Source organism: Corvus brachyrhynchos, unplaced genomic scaffold (genome assembly GCF_000691975.1).
Source record: "Corvus brachyrhynchos isolate BGI_N302 unplaced genomic scaffold, ASM69197v1 scaffold101, whole genome shotgun sequence".
NCBI lineage: Eukaryota > Metazoa > Chordata > Aves > Passeriformes > Corvidae > Corvus > Corvus brachyrhynchos.
In genome coordinates this window covers 895815-911886 of record NW_008237239.1, presented here as the reverse complement: position 1 = coordinate 911886, position 16072 = coordinate 895815, and the positions used below count along the sequence as shown (strand labels likewise).

General features: G+C 38.1%; 1 protein-coding gene across 1 annotated transcript in view; it reads left to right on the top strand.

Moving 5' to 3' along the window:
* Positions 1-16072, top strand: part of KIFAP3 (kinesin associated protein 3) — a 68187-nt gene that overhangs the window by 18147 nt on the left and 33968 nt on the right. Inside the window, exons 12-14 of the mRNA XM_017729569.1 lie at positions 9132-9232; positions 13547-13655; positions 15066-15178. Coding sequence (XP_017585058.1) covers positions 9132-9232; positions 13547-13655; positions 15066-15178 — 323 coding nt within the window. The remainder of the gene's footprint in view (positions 1-9131; positions 9233-13546; positions 13656-15065; positions 15179-16072) is intronic.

The following is a 16072-nucleotide window of genomic DNA, read 5'->3' as shown; positions in this document are numbered from 1 at the left end:
TATCCCTCTCTAAGTATGCAAATTACAGGGAATGTTGCAAAAGCTGTTACAGTGGGAACTGTTGCTGCTTAAAGGGTAAAAGGAGTAGGTCTGGCTCCATGCAGGGAACATTTTTTTTATGATGTGTGTGCTCATCTCCCAGAGCTGCTGGACAGTTCTTAGGTGTACTAAATACATATTGTCTTGAAATGCCATTTTCTTTTCCCCAGTGCAAGCCATGCTGAAAGAATAAAACTCCATTATGCTTGGAAGTCAGGCTTAAGTATCTCTTTGGTTGCCTGCAATTACTGTCCGCTTTTAAAAATTGAAGGCTGATTGAATACAGATACTGGTGAGCTAAAAAATGGGTGGGTCACAAAACAGGACCAGTTGCAAATCAGGCCCAAATGGAACGTGGAGTGCAGAAGGGTTGTGCATACAACTGCGAAAGTGCCACACAGTGCCAAGATGGTCAATCTCAAAATGATTTTAGGTGGTGAGGAACATCCTGGGTTATGTTTTCCAGCACATATTACAGTGGCTGAAAGCATTTTGGCTTTGTGGATTTGTGTTCAGCCAAGCAGACGAGCATTTGTTACACAGCACTCTGAAATACAGTGTGGGCAGCCCCAGGCAGCAACGCTGTGGTTTTGCCAGTCACAGATTGTGCCTAGCCTCTCTGCCTTATTGATGTGAGCATCCTGGCACGATGCTCTTAATTTCTTGGTGTTCTAAGACTTAATATCAGCACATTGAGAAGCAGTAGCCATCTAATCTTGAATAAAAATTCAAGGGCTGTGCAATGGTTTGCAAACTTCAAAGTAATTTAGACTTCTCTGACTTGTTCATTTAAGCTGGAGAAGCCAGAGCAGAAAGTAGCACTGACAGTCTGATTTAGTCCTCAGTGAAGAGCCTGTCTTTACTGGATTCATTGATAAATTTTTTTCTGGGAACTGCTGAAATTCCTCTGATATTTTTCCATTCTTTACAAGTTGGGTTTAATGAGCAATCAAAGAATTGCCAAACAGTTGTATGTTGGGCTTCTTAACAATCAAGTCTTGATATGGTATGCAGCCAAGCTGGATTACATGGTGACTGCTGTTTAAAAAGCCAAGTAGTACTTTGCTCTCTAATTAACAGAGTGCTGTGGGTTTTTAATGCTCTATTCCTTTTATGAAAGTTTCTTTTAAGAAGGCTTAAAGTAGATGTGCTCTCTTTATGAGTTCACTTAGCCTTTTTGTAATGAATTTATTATGGAGCTTCACACATCTGTTGAAAAATGGAGCTTCTTATAGGCTACTGCAGTGTTTTTTCTGACTTTAATAGGCCTCGTTTATCCTATAAAGAAACATACATTTTCTTACCTGATCAAGTGAGCAAACAATAAGGGTCAGATGTGGCAAAGACCTAACAAAAAGCACATGTCCAGCCATCAGGGTGAGGTGAAGTCATATTGGGATTGCTTGAAGTTATTAATGGCAGTAAAATTTATGCTTCCTCCTGTTTTCCCAATTAAATTGAGAAACCTTTTTTTTCCTAAGGTGGCTCTGCAGCAGCTGGTTCCAATACTACTTGTGTGAATATTGCCTGGGGTGTCTCCATTCCTTTATAGTAAAGGCTGGCTGAAGCACATTAAGTAACAGTTCAACTACAGGGACCAGTCTGTTGGAAAGCAGTAATTATTAAGGGATTTATTTTAATGGTAGTGTTTTTATCATTTGTGGTGAGTATGGCCAAGGCTTAAAAAAAAAAGAAAAACCCTCAACAACAAACAAAAAGAACCACGACACAAAAAAACCCGCAAACCAAAAACATCTCTTTAACATTCATGTTCAAAATCCTTATTAGAAGTGCAGATAGACCTAAGCATATCTGAGTGACTTAAGGAGAGTGTTGGGTGCACAGTGTGTCTTAGAACCCAGCACTTAAATTTAGATACCTTGAATGTGGATCAGACACCAAACTTTAAAGAAAAATTGACTTCTCATTTTGAGAAATGTAGAACTCAATGTAGAGACTCGTCAGTGTCAGGTGAGTGACAGCTCATTGCTGTGGTGTGCTGGTCACAAGGGCATGTGTGTATTTAGCTGTGTTACTGGCTTTTTTAGTAAAGAGGATAACTTTGTTGTGACAAACTAACTTCGTGTGTGTTGACTGAAAATAGAAATGTTCATGGCAGCAGCAAGGACAGGAGTGGAGAGATGGGGGAACTGAGCTGGTGGAAAGTCACTGAACTGATGCAGGGAAAGGATCCCCTGAGCCAGTATTTCTGTTGTGGAGCTTACAATATGTGACTGATAATTCAATGCTTGCAATGGTTTCTTAGCTTATTGCAAGAGCAATACTTAACAGTGAAAAGTAAATCTAATCTTCTGCTGAACTGTTGACATCTGAAAGCTTTACAGAGCTTAACTTAGATGCCTGAAGCATGACAGAACACAAACAACTAGTTCCAGTTTCTTGGAAAAATCTTCATAAAGAAGGGGTGGGGCACTTCTGTAATCTTCCTGATCTATGGTAACATCATCATAAAGCCTCTATGAGGGTCGGGGTGGAAGAGAGGAGCACCTTTTCTAGAGCTGTTGTGAAAGCTGCTCACAGAGCAGTGGCCTCAAAGGACTGCGTGGAACAATTTTGCTGCTGGAGTAGTCCTAGAGATCCCGAGGATTTTGCAAGTTTGGATGTAAGGGAGAAGGTTACACTCTGCTTTCCCTCAAGACTTGTGGAAACATCTTAACTCACAAGTTTGTTCTTTACTTAAGAGTTTCTCAAATTATTGTTGAAGTCTAGGAGACCAACTGTAGGTTTCCATGTCTGCAGTTGCTGAGGTGAGAAATGCTTTGTCAGTTGATAATATTCTCTTCAAACCGTTTTAAATTGGTGCTTGAATAATATGGAGCTCAATTCTTACTATCTAGAAGACTCAAAAGCTCAACCATTATTTAACTCCACTTTTTGGGCTTAGTAGATTTGAACGTCAGCTTTGTACTTCAGCATCTTCAAAACGCTGGTAAAACCAGTTTCCATTTCAAAGTGGTGAATCATCCCTTTCTCAAGGCAAGAGGCAGCATCCTGCATTGGGTTTATTCCTTCTTCAAGCAGGAGCATGTTGGAATACAGCTGCACCATCCATTCAGAGCTGAGCTGCTCTGCTGTGGAGCCAGGAACACAGAAAACCTCCACCTATTTCCTTTCCCACTGAATTCCAAGCAGATTAGAAGGGTGTGTTTCAATCAGAACAGTCTCAATATTTTCTAGGAATTTTAATTGGCACAATTGATGTACTTTAATGAAATATAATGCAGAAATGGCAAAAATTCTGCATGTCCTGTACATTTCCATTTAATCTATGTAGCTTGGTGGAGACTTCTAGAAGAAGAGCTTTGCTTGGAATTTTTTCCACCTACTTTGGAAGTGTCTGTTTTCTTGGTTTGAATCAGACTAAGAACCTTTTCTGATTCCTACTTTCTAGTAATAAGAACACTAGTTAACTCTTTTTTCTATCTCTTGCTTTCTTTCCTGGTCATAGCCTAACCCAAAGCAATATTTTTGTGGAGAGAAGTAGCTTTACCTTCTACTTTCAGGGATAATCCTATCGCCTCTTGATTTCTCTCTAATCTGAACTTTCAGTTGATTTCTCTCTGCTTTGTGAAGTATATTGGATATTGCAATTAATCAGCTTCCAGTTTCTGTGTGAAGTCATGTGTGTTCAAGTATGATTGGTTATAGCCCATCCTAAGGAACAAAAATGAGGTATGTTTTGCTGTAGGAAGACAAGCCTCAAAAAAGGACACACCTAAATATGGCAGTGTGTTAATTACCCAGTGGCTGTGCTGTGTTGTCTTTCTGAGTGGCAGTGCTGCAGTGAGGTGGTTACTGAATGTTTTTCAGTCTGTATTGCATGGAATTTAGGCAAAGAAGTGGAGCCTGAGACTCCAGACATGCAGCTTCATTTTGTCCTGTGTTGCAACATTAAATAACTCAAATTAGTCAGTTTTTAGTCCTTTAGGATTCATCACTATAGTTCTTTCTTTGTTTCCTAGAAAAAAATTTGTAGCCAGGTTTCAGATGTGGCATATACTGAGTTCTTTGGGTGAAGGGGAAAAAAACTTCAGAAAACTAAACCCCAAACCCAACCATGGCAACACTGAGATTTTAAATTAGGCTTATGGTATGAAGCCAGTTTCAAATAACATAAAGGTGGCACAAGAGGGGTCATTAGTATGTAATTACTATCATAATGTTTTATTTACAATGTCTAGTCTCCTTGAGTCTGAGCAGATTTGAAAATTCTTTCAGGTTCTCCTGATAAAATAAACTGATATATCCAATATGATTTATATTTACATATGTAAATCAAACCAATATGTGTCTAAAGCACACATGGACTAACTTTGTCCAGCTGTTTCAGAGCTGGTTGTGAGGAATGATATGGGATAGAGGTAAATGGAGATACCTTTCTATAATTTTTTTCCTAAAATCACTGCTAATTAGGATACATTTGAATAAACTCTTGGTTAAGCTGTTTTCTGACATTAGGGTGAGGCAGTACATAGATCTGATACTCAGTTTGTGGCATTCCTATTAATGTAGATTTCTTACTTGCCTAATTCTGCAGCAGATCATGTTAGGGTGTTAGAGTTTGAAAGTGAAATAAAGATTCACTCTGCCATTTTAACAGGTATTTATCTTCATTTGTGTTCTGGTTTTGATTTAGTGGTGTTAATGTTTTGCACATGGGTGGGATAGGGCATATTTCATACCTATTGTGGAGACATTGATGGTTCCACTAGAAATGGTAGCTATTTGATTTACTGATAGTGTTATATTGAATAATTTAGTCCATAATTTATATTCTCATTTTTACTTTAGCATTTGAAAACTGAATGCTGTTGCTGCAACTGAGACTGGCAGTTCAGTTTTACAGCTCTAGGGTTTCTCTTTTTGTCATGGAGCTAATGGATGATTTTTTATTTTAAGCTCACAAAGTGAACCAAAATGTAGGCCTGATCTTGTGATCAAGAAACCCTTTTTTTTTCTTTAGCTTCTGCTACTAATACCATTTAAATCTTTAACCATAGTAAGAACTAAACATGGAATTCAGGCATTGGTCCCCAGAACTGGCACATGGCTTCTTATTAATGTTCAAAGGCTAAAAATCTGAAGCCATTTTGAACTCAGAACCCATCATGTATTTATTTCCCTCTCTAATTTGCAGAAAACTAGTTGTGAAAACAGCCCCAGGGACCTGATATTTTTCCATCCCATCTGCTCCAGCTGAATTACAGCTGCAAAAAAAAAAAAATCTAAGTATTGTTTCTATAAACTGTTGAGTGTATTTTATAACACAATAATTCCCACAAAATCAGTAACTGCAGTTAATGACTGGTTTGTTAAGGCATTAACTGCACTCAGCTGGGAATGACCAATTTCTCAGGAATGGCAGTATAAGAACTAAGGCTAATTCAGTTACACTTTCAAATAATTATTTGCTTAATTAATGGTAGATTCTTGTGGAAATCCTATCAAAGTGCTCATGACCCCCACATTTAATATCCAATGAGTTCATTATGATTCATGTTTTATTGCCATAAATACCAGAAGAATCCATAATGACTAGGCCATTATTTTCCAGGGCTGCCCTTACTGCTTTAGGCCGTTTGGCTATTCCACCTTCAGTCATAAAAACCTGGATGCTCAAAACTATCAGCATTTGTAGGCCACAATTTTCTGGCACCCCACCAGAACTTTGGTGATTTTTATGAACATGTTTGGCAGAGATCTGGTTTTTCTTTCTTGTCTTGCTTTTTCTAGTTAGGGCAATAATTGATGCCTACTGTATGCAGTCATAAGGAAGTCTTCCTTGCAATGTCTGCTTTTTCACGTGTGGCCTTCAGCAGTGGTCAAAAATAGCAAAAAGGTATCACTTGCATGCATTGGAAAGCTGTTTTCCAGCCAGGTGCTGGGCAGGGTTTGAAATTTTTACAGCCAAGTCTTTATGCAATGCTTGACTCAGGGTTAATTCATTAGCATTCAGATGAGTAGAAAATAATTAGAAAAAGGAAGCTTGGTACTGACATATTGAAGTAATAGTTAACAGGTGCCAGTTTATATTTTTGGAAGGGAAGTACCAATGTAAAAAGATGAGAATTGGCTTGGTAGGTTTGTCAGTCTTCTGTCACTTCTTACACTTTTGTGTAACCTTCAGCCTGGAGGTGATGCTTGGTGTTCAAAGTTCTTTAACTGTTTTATCTGTTCTCTTCCTAATCTTCAACAAACTGGTTCTGCCTGGTCTCCAGTCAACTTTCCAACAGGGTGTATCCTTCCCAGCTGAGCACAAGATGAACAGTTTGTGTTAAATCATGTGCTTAGAAACAGCCACCTTCTCTTGATTTTCCTGGAATGTTTTGACTCTTTGGATCAGGAGTTGCTGCTGTTTTGCGTGAGAACTGAAAAAGTCAGGAGGTTCTGCTTTTCCTTCACCAAAGTGCCTCCATAGGGAAAGCAAAACAGTGAAACTTGCAGACATCAGACTGAAATTTCTTCCTTTCTGGGAAATTAAAATCAAATTAAAATGCATACACCATTAAAATCTTAAAAGGTGGGTTAGTTGCAAGCTGTTTTCTTTTAGTTTGTTCTGTAGTTTACTTTTCTCATCAAGTTAATAGAATTCACTTGTTTTACTCACAATTGAAAAGTACTTCCTTGCTGAGGCTGTGCAAGATGTGTCTCTGATTTAAATGCTTTAAACCCTTCTCTGTTCCCCCTATTGACAATAGGATGGGGGAATTCAGGGAAAATTGGTCAGATAACTGCACAGCAAGGAGGAATTTAAATTCAGTTCTTCTCTTTGAAACTGTAGCTGTCTTTGCCTTTTGTGTGTCACGAGATCTACTTTATGGAACATACTTTTGGAGAATGATTTAAGTGCCACTTGTTAAAAACCAGCTCTTAGGAGTTCACTGAGATAAAATAAGTTTATTTGAATTCCAGATAGTCTTCACACTTCAGGTTGAGTATCTGGGGATTTTTGATTATTTTTGGTAGTTTTGAAACCAAGGTAGTGCTGTCATTTAGCACTGATAGCAAAGGTGATGTTCAGGCATCAGAAAGGTTATTGTGACCAGCTGGACCTTTGAAAAAAAGGGGTTAGAAAATCGTGCAGAGTTTCTTCTAAAAAAGAAAACAGAAGGCCTTTACTATTATATCAGCCTATTATAATTGAAAATAAGCCACTAATATTTCCAAATATCTGGAAGCTGGTAAGCTTACCAAATGTAAAACCGTACCTTAGCTGATGCTTTATGTTAGCGCAAATGAAACTTGCAAAAATGAGGGGGAAAAAAACCCATGAAGGACAGAGGTTAAACAGTAAAATTTAGCATCATTCTTGTTAATGGTCTGCCAGTTCATATGTGCTGAAGCTCTGGTCTAACTTCATTCCAGTTTTTCTTGTTAGTGTTTTGGGCATCTTTTCTCTCTTTTATACTGCCCTACCTTTTACTTCACACACTGTTCCTGCATTATCCAGGTAAGTGTAATTGTAATTTGAGTCTTGTGTTTAAGTCCTGAATACAGGCATGGAGTGAAGTGTTAAGAGCAGTATAAACAGATTATTTTTTTTCCTTAGACCCATGAAATTTGGAGGAATAATTTATTCTGTAAACTTCTAAATTTGTATAGAAGTAGCCTTTACTTGTATGTGTGGGAAGTTTTTTTCATGTAATTATTGTTTTCACAGTGCTACTGCAAGTGAATAGGTAGGTAAGATGACCAGTAACAGGAGAAGCACTAAAGATAACACACACTTCATTTTGTTTGCTGGTACATTGTGTGCTTTTATTTTTGTAATCATCAGAATAGCTTTCACATTTGGGCATTATCCTTCCTCCAGCTGTTAAATGTATGGAAGATTATAATACCAGTTATGTTTTTTTTGAGCAGCTAAGACTCTAGAAGGGTTTGAAAGGTCAGCTATGATTTTAGGTTAGACATGGCTAAGAATACTTCACTCACTTGTATGGCGACTGCCGGAGGGGTTTCATGGGTCTCTTTTGATAGTTCAGTTTTGAAAAAGGCTCATTCTTAGAATAAAGGCATCATATCCTTGCTGCTTAATGGAAATTCCAGCTCCCAGTGATGTATGCAGAAGGAAGGTTTCACTGTGTTGGTTGCTGTTTGACGTCTTTGTGTTTGCCAAATTATTGGACAGGAATTTTCTGACTTAGCTTGAGTAGAAGTGGGGGGTGGGGTATTGCTGATGCATTGTGTAAGAACCGTGAATGAATTTTGAGTTGGTGACCTCGTTAACATCCTGGTTTAACTAACGTAAACATTCAAATGGTGGTTTTATCCCATATATAGCCAGTATCCTGCTCATATAGGGCTAGAGGAGAACTTGAGAATGCTCAGTCTGGGTTTGAGCAGTAAGTCAGAAACAAATTCATCTGTGTTGTTCTTAAGCAGTTGTATGTTTGTGTAAGATGATTTTATAGAACCTTTCGGTTAAATACTTCACACCCTACTCACATTAACTGCTCCAATTTTTCTTGAGAGTCTTTCTCTTTGGTAAATATTAATATGAAAATACACTCATGTAGTTTTTGATGTGTATGAAACACAAAGGCACTGATGGGATAATACTGTCATTTAGGATAGTAAAACAACAGTATGTGATTTGCTCGAAAGGCAGTGGATTCCTTCTACAACACCTCTTAGTAGTAGTTCTTATTTTTCTTTCTGGCGTTGGTACATTCTTTGTTATTTCACTTTGAGACAAGCTTGTTATTTCAATAGGTATATCCACAGCTAAATCTTAATTTTCTAGCTGGAAACTGATTAAGCCTTTCTCAGGATGGCCAGTCATTATCGAGCATTCCTTTCACAAAATATATTCCTTGTAAAGTGGGATTAAGAAAGTGTTTTGTGGTGCTGGGAAGAGGAAGGAATATTTACCATTGCCCTGGTTCCCTCTTTGCACTAATACGTCGTTCATTTGGCTAGGCCAGGCCAAGACCCTTTCACTAATGTGCCATTTCTGATTTAAATTTTCCTTCTATTAGCTAGGATTGTTCTGCTTTTCATTTTTCTCTTTTGAGTGTTTAACAACAGCTAAAAATACTTCTATTAATATATTTTTTTTCTCCTTGTAGGAAACGAAAATAACAAAAAAGTAGCGATTTGCATTCTGTATCACATAAGCATGGACGATTGCTTTAAATCGATGTTTGCATACACAGACTGTATCCCACAGGTATGTGATGAGCTGATAAAATCCATCTTCCCTTGTGCACTCAGTTCCTCGCTCATGGCAGAGCTCGCGCTGACACCCGCAGGTGACAAGGGGAACAGCCGCGGTGCTGCTCACAGTGAAGCACCTCGTCCTCAGGCAGGGATTGTTCTTCTGGGTTTTCATGGTCCCCAGCAAAAGCAGAGGTGACATGGTCTCTATCACTGCTGCTGACACTTGAGCTGCACCAATGAACTGCTGAAATTACAGGTGACCTGGTGGATTCCTACAGAAGATCAGGAATGCTTGAGAGAGATTAAAGCTTGTGCAGAGCAGGTCCTTAGGGAATGTAGTGGAAAGTATTTCCTTTGCAGTTTTAGAAGGCATTCTTTCCTGATCCCACTGGGCATCAAAATTGCAGTGTCTCCAATATTGCAGGATATGAACTGGAAACCAGCCAAGGAGGGTAACATTGCTACATGACAATTCCTTTTCCAACTGCAGGCATGTACAACAAGGGTGTCTTGATGACTGTGGAAGGCTCTTCACCGATCTTTCAGGCTGCATTTTGTTACTTAACTCATTGAATCAAGCACAGACAATATCATGGGGTTTGGGGTTTTGTTTGTATGTTAGGTTTTTTATGTGCATGTGTTTCGTTGTTTCTTGTTGGTTTGGGGTTTTTTGTTTTATTCTAAAGTACTAAGTCTTCTCTTAGTGGTCTTTTTCTCAGCCCTGGTGAGGCTGGAGTTGAGAAAGCCTGTGTTGCCTAAATGTAAAAGCTCTCTGGTAGCTTTTTCAGAATTGCACCATGGTATCTTCTTTCCTGCCAAATGTGTTTTTAACATCAAATTCTTCCAGAGTGGAAAGTAGTCATGGAAAGTTATCAGAATGTTTCTGGTCATTATGTCATGACAAAATCGGTGAAGTTTTTCCACATACAAGATGGTTTTGGATAATAGAGAGGGGAGAACTGGTGGGAATAACTCATATATGTCACAGAGTGGTCTTGTAAGCATCCTGCTGACTGTCTTTTCTACCACAAGAAGCAATTATTTGTTAAGGCATTTGCATAATATAAGGGACCTGATTTGTTCTGAGCAGTTACTGGCCAAACTCAAATTCCTGCAGCAGTGTCTCAGGACTTGCTTGTGATGTGCTTTCAGGGAATCTTGGTATGACTCTTGGACCCCCAGTGCTTACAGAGCTGTGTCCCAAGACTAGTGGAGCAGGAAACAAGTCTGCTGCCTTCACTGGGCTTTAGTGAAGTAAACAACAAAATTGGAAAGTAGCCTTGGCTACTATGGCTGTTGATGCTTCACAGGTCATGTCCACCAACAGTTCAAAAAGAAGTTGAGCAGCTAGAGCTTAAATTTTACTAATGAATGTTCAAAATTGGGATGGTTATCAAGAAGACAGATAGAAAGCATTGGGAAGTGGATAAGGCATCAGGAAAAGAAAATTACTGTTTTAAAAGGACTCACTGCTATATAATTTTACCCAGGAAACCCCAAATCTCTTTTCAGTAGTGGTATAAACTTTGTCTGCATTTGTCTCTTTTTGAGGAAAGGTGTTCATCTAGACTGTCAAATACTCAATAATGAATGTTTAGCTGTTGTAGAAAGCGCTTGGAAAAATCAGCCCCCGGTAGTAATTCTGACTGCGTGAAGCGCTTGCCGAGGGCTCGCGCGTGCTGTCCCGGGTAAACATCCTTGTGGATTGCAGGAGTTAGTGGGTGCTACTCTAGTAACAGTTAAAAGCGAGTATTAACAGTTCATTCTTGTTTAGACCTCAGCAATGCGTGTTTTGTTTAAATAGGTGCAAATGCCATCCAGATGCTTATAAAAGCCTTTATTGGTAATAACCTGGCCAATCAAAGGGCATGGTTAGGCAGTGATGTCATGGTGATATTTAATATTATACTGCAGAGCGGTGTGCAAGGTTCTCCAAAGCTGCCCACATGTTTTCCACCACGGTTGTCCTGTTTGGCCCCTCTTTGATCTCTAAGCTTCTTTTCAGCTTAATGCTGGTAAACGTCCTCTCTTGACAGCCCCCTTTGCTCCTGTCCGCCATTATCTGCTGAAGTTCAGAAACCAGAGCATCACTTCAAACAGCAGAGTTGGGGAGTAGCCACTCAGGAGAGATTCCTGAGGCATGCAGTTCTGGCATAATCATTCAAAGATGTTGGAGCTAGGCTTGGGGAGGGGGTTGGACAGAGGTGTATGTGAACAGAGAGCTGTGGGGGTTGGCCTCTGGTCACTGGTAAATAAGTGAAGGCAGGTGCCAGAGAGTCTAGACACAGTGATTTCAGTCCTGGTCTGTGGTATCTGATACTCAATATGGGACTTGTCTGATTGAACACTACTGCCTCTTCATTGCACATGCTGCAGTCTTTTTACTGCCTTCCTGTTAAATCAGTAAAAGATGACAATGGACATAGTAAAAGCAGAACAAATTTAATTTTAATATTTCCTATTTGGCAGCAATTACTCTTCCTTTTGAAGTGGCACAAGAAGCAATCAAATTAAATGAAGACATAATGGGAAACATGGAACTCATATGAAACTATTATTTTAAAATTTGAACGGCTTTAATTGAAACTGGATATATTTTTTCTTTTTATAGAGAAGTAGTTCAGTAATTAACAGTGTAATCCGATCTTGTTAAACATTTAATTTCCACAGATTTTGTATTGTGTAAGTAATGAGAATGTTTCCCTTCAAATTATTTGAAGGATTTTAAAAATCTGTTTTTAAAGGTTTTGTAACAGAAGAGTCGCAGGGGGTGACTTTTGAATGCTCATGTTCAACTTGTTAAGTGGCAATTTTCTTCTCTGTTAATTCCCTCCTATGTGACTGTCAGGCTTAAGGATTTAATAAAGTAGAGATTTTATAAGTTCTTAAAACAAGCTAGAGAACTCTGATTTTACCTTTTTAAGAAAGGGAGGAAGAAATCAATGATAGCTTTTAAATGAGTACATGTAAGTCTCAGGAAAGACATAAATAGCTATGTTGTAATGTAGTTTTTTATTTGGGGTTTTTTTTGGGTCCATTTGGAATGACAGCCTTCTGTCTGATAATAGGTAAACATACAGAATGTCTGGAGTAAAATACTTTGGAGAGAATTCCTGCAATCCCATTGTTTCTTTTTATTTTCTCCTCTTTAAATGAACTCTTAACCTATTTTCTCTAGCTTTTGATGCATTACAAACTTGTCTTTCCACCAGGGGGCAAGCACACAAATATTTAATGATTAGTTAATCATTGAAATTAATGATTTTTTGTTGCTTTCTTCTCCTCCCTCCCTTTCTGACACAAGCTGAGCAGCAGTTTTTGTACCTTATGTCCTCCTTAACTTTAGGTTTAGTTGTTTCCTCTTCCAGTAATCTCAGCTTTGTCGCCACACTGTTTTGTATTATAATCTAAACATGTCTTATGAACTGAGTGGGTTTTAGAAGCAAGCAGGGTGATGTCCCACAGCCCTGAAGTTGTGCAGCTTGTCTGCCAGGATTGGAACCAGAGGGAAAAGAAATGGGTTTATTTTAGTCATGTTCATCTATTCAAAATGCCATTTCAAAAACTGTTCCTATTGAACCAAATGAGCCCATATAACCAGCCTGTGATGTAATGGATAGTACAGGGCCAGGTGTGTGAAACGGTGGCAATCCATAGGTTATGAGCCTTAGGAATCACCTGGGAATTCACTGACGTTTGCTGAACAGTTTGAACAGGATTATAGGTGATTGTCTACTTACATTAATGTTACCAGAAGAATAGGGTTACTACTGAGGATTCTTTGGGATGTGGCAGTGTTCAGCTCTAGCTGGAAGCTGCAAAGATAAAGAGCAGTGCTGCAGATAAAAGCTAAACTACCAATCAGTGGAGTAACCTCACAGCAGAATAGAATTATTTTGCACTTGTTTGCACATGTTTAGAGTCATAATTCTATTAAACTACTGGGTATTAATCTGACTTTCTGTGGAACTAAGTTGTGGGGGTTTTTTCCTGTGTTAAATTCACCCAGGCTTTCAAAACAAATTTATCAATTCACAAGTACTAAAAACCACTAAAACAAAAATTTCAGTGGTAGCAATAAAATGTAACTATGCCAAGTTAATTTAAGGTGATGAGTGATTGCCATTTTTGGCACTTTATAAGGATGGTTATCCCTAAATAATGGAACTATACATCTCATGCCCTGACCTTTGTAACTTTTACTGTTCCTGTAGAAATGCTGAATATTAATTTTTTTAAAAGGTACTGTAGTTGATATTATAACACTGCTTTTCTAATGCTTTGGAAAAATTAATGACCCAAGTGTGCTTGTGTGTCTTTGCAGTTAATGAAGATGCTTTTTGAATGTCCTGATGAGCGAGTTGATCTGGAACTTATTTCTTTCTGTATTAACCTTGCTGCCAACAAAAGAAATGTGCAGCTTATCTGTGAAGGTAACTGGACTGAGGTTTTAGTGGGGGTTTTGAGATGACAACAGTTTATACTTACATATGTAAATTATGTATATTTGAGTTATTTATAAAAGTATGTATGTGTTTTTAAAAAATGAAATGCATGTGTTTGGATAATGATTGCAAGCAAATGGCCACATATCCTCACATTTGCTCTTGGCGGCAGGAATGATACTTGAGGGAGATGACCACACCCCTTGTACTTCCACACAGTCCTGAAAATAGGCTGATCACACTGCTGTGGGAAACTATGGCTGTATGGAGACATCAGGATTTTATTCTGCCTCATGCCTAAAATCCAGCTTTGGCTAATCGGTGTTTTACCTGCCAGTATCAAATGAATAGCAGTAATGTCTTTCAGTTGCATCTTTCCATTAATTTTTTTTTTTAATTGAGCTTCTTTTGGGTTCTAATATTTTGATTCATGGTTTTTTTCCTCTGCCAGTATCAAATGAATAGCAGTAATGTCTTTCAGTTGCATCTTTCCATTAATTTTTTTTTTTAATTGAGCTTCTTTTGGGTTCTAATATTTTGATTCATGGTCTAGATGGTTCTGCATTTCTTTCAGTAGCTCTGGATTGCTTTTAAAGTTTCATTATTTTCATACTAGCAGTTTTAAGTGAAACAATATTCCTCAGTAGCTCCAACTTTCACTTATGCTCAACAGTCTCCCTATGAACTACTGCAGTCAATTACTAGCCTTCAAAAGGGACAATTGCAATCAAGAGATTATGTGACCTGAAATTCCACTTGAAAATTCTGTGCATAGCTCTGTAGAAGGGGAAGCAGGGAGATCCAATTTTATATTAAAGGTACAAGTGAAACTCAAGCTAGCAGCAGCTTTTAGGTAGGCAGGGTGATCTTTTGGAAGCATGATGGTAACACTGGGATTTGCTCCATGTAGTCAAGTACTTCAGATCTGTGTATGTTCCCATGTATTGATCTTTGGTAAATAAACTTTTAAAACCATAACAATGTGTTTATTCCATGGAATGGGGAGAGAAGTGTCTGTGCTAGGACCAGCAGCTGTGCAGCATCTCCAGTAACTGCATTCGATGCTGGGATCATGGCTTGGATCTAGAACTTTCTTAGTCTGAATAAATAACTAAGCACACCGGAGGCATTTAATTATTTATCTAACTTAGTGTCCCACCAGGATGTATGGTCACAGTAGTCATTTCAGAGAAGCTGGAGAATTTATACAGAGCAGGTTTTTTCTTTTCAATTTAAACATGGAAGAAGCAATAGTTCCTATCTAGATTCTTTATTTTTTCCTTCTAAACTTCTAAAGCTTAAAGCATTTTTTTGGGTGTGTGTAATTTTTGATCAGCCAGTACTTTCCTAATTTTTTTTTTTATTTGGAGGATTTTCTAAGTGTTTGGTTTTTTTCAGGAAATGGTTTGAAAATGCTAATGAAGCGGGCTTTGAAGTTTAAGGACCCGTTGTTAATGAAGATGATCAGAAATATTTCACAACATGATGGGCCAACTAAAAGCCAGTTTATTGTAAGTATTAGGTCTTACCTAATGTGATCTCTGTTTTTTATGCTCCTGGAAAAGACTGGCTCTGGAGAGCTGCTGTGGTTTGTTTTGAAGGGTGTCCAATTTAAGTTTTCTTGTCTGTCCTGGGGTGATTTATGTTTTGTTTTTTAAGGCTATCTCAGCTAGTAGATCAGAGTTTGGATCCCCTGCTATGGGGAAAACAGATCTTAAGCCTTATCCAGTGGGTTTCAAAACAAACACACAAAACCAAGCAAACAAACAAAAAAGCCTGAGCTGCTGGGGTGAACATCATAACAATTAAGTTATCCTAAATTTCTGCTTTTGAACCTACACAGCAAAATCTGGTGCTTTTTTTTTCCCCCACTGTGCCAAGTGTGTTGTATTTGTGGGTATTTTAAATACTTAATATTTAAATATTAATCCTGTAAAGCCAGCCTTTAAAAAGAAAGGAGGAAAACACAACATTCTAATCATGGATATTTTAAACATACTCTTAAAATGTGGATTGACTATCAAATTGTCTTAAAGCAGTAGGAAATGCGTAAGTAGAAGTCATTACTCCCCTGTTCATGTGCTCAGAAAACTTGTAGTTATTTATTAAAATCTTTAGGTAAAGAGCTCCATTACTGCCGCTAATGCAGGACGGTATTCTCTATCTTCGTTTCCTTTTTTTCTAAGAGCTTTTTCAAACTCTGTATTGTAGTAACTACTTTTGGAACATTTAAATAAACGATTTGAACGAACATCCCTTGAAGGTGAAAGGATGGAGAGGAAGAGTGCTGAAATGTTTTATTGGATTATTCAGCAACTGGAATTGAAACTGCCTTATTAATCCTCATTTCAGGAATAAAGTCTCTTTAGTTTTCCTTTGAGAGCTAGCTTTAGTTTTGCTGACTT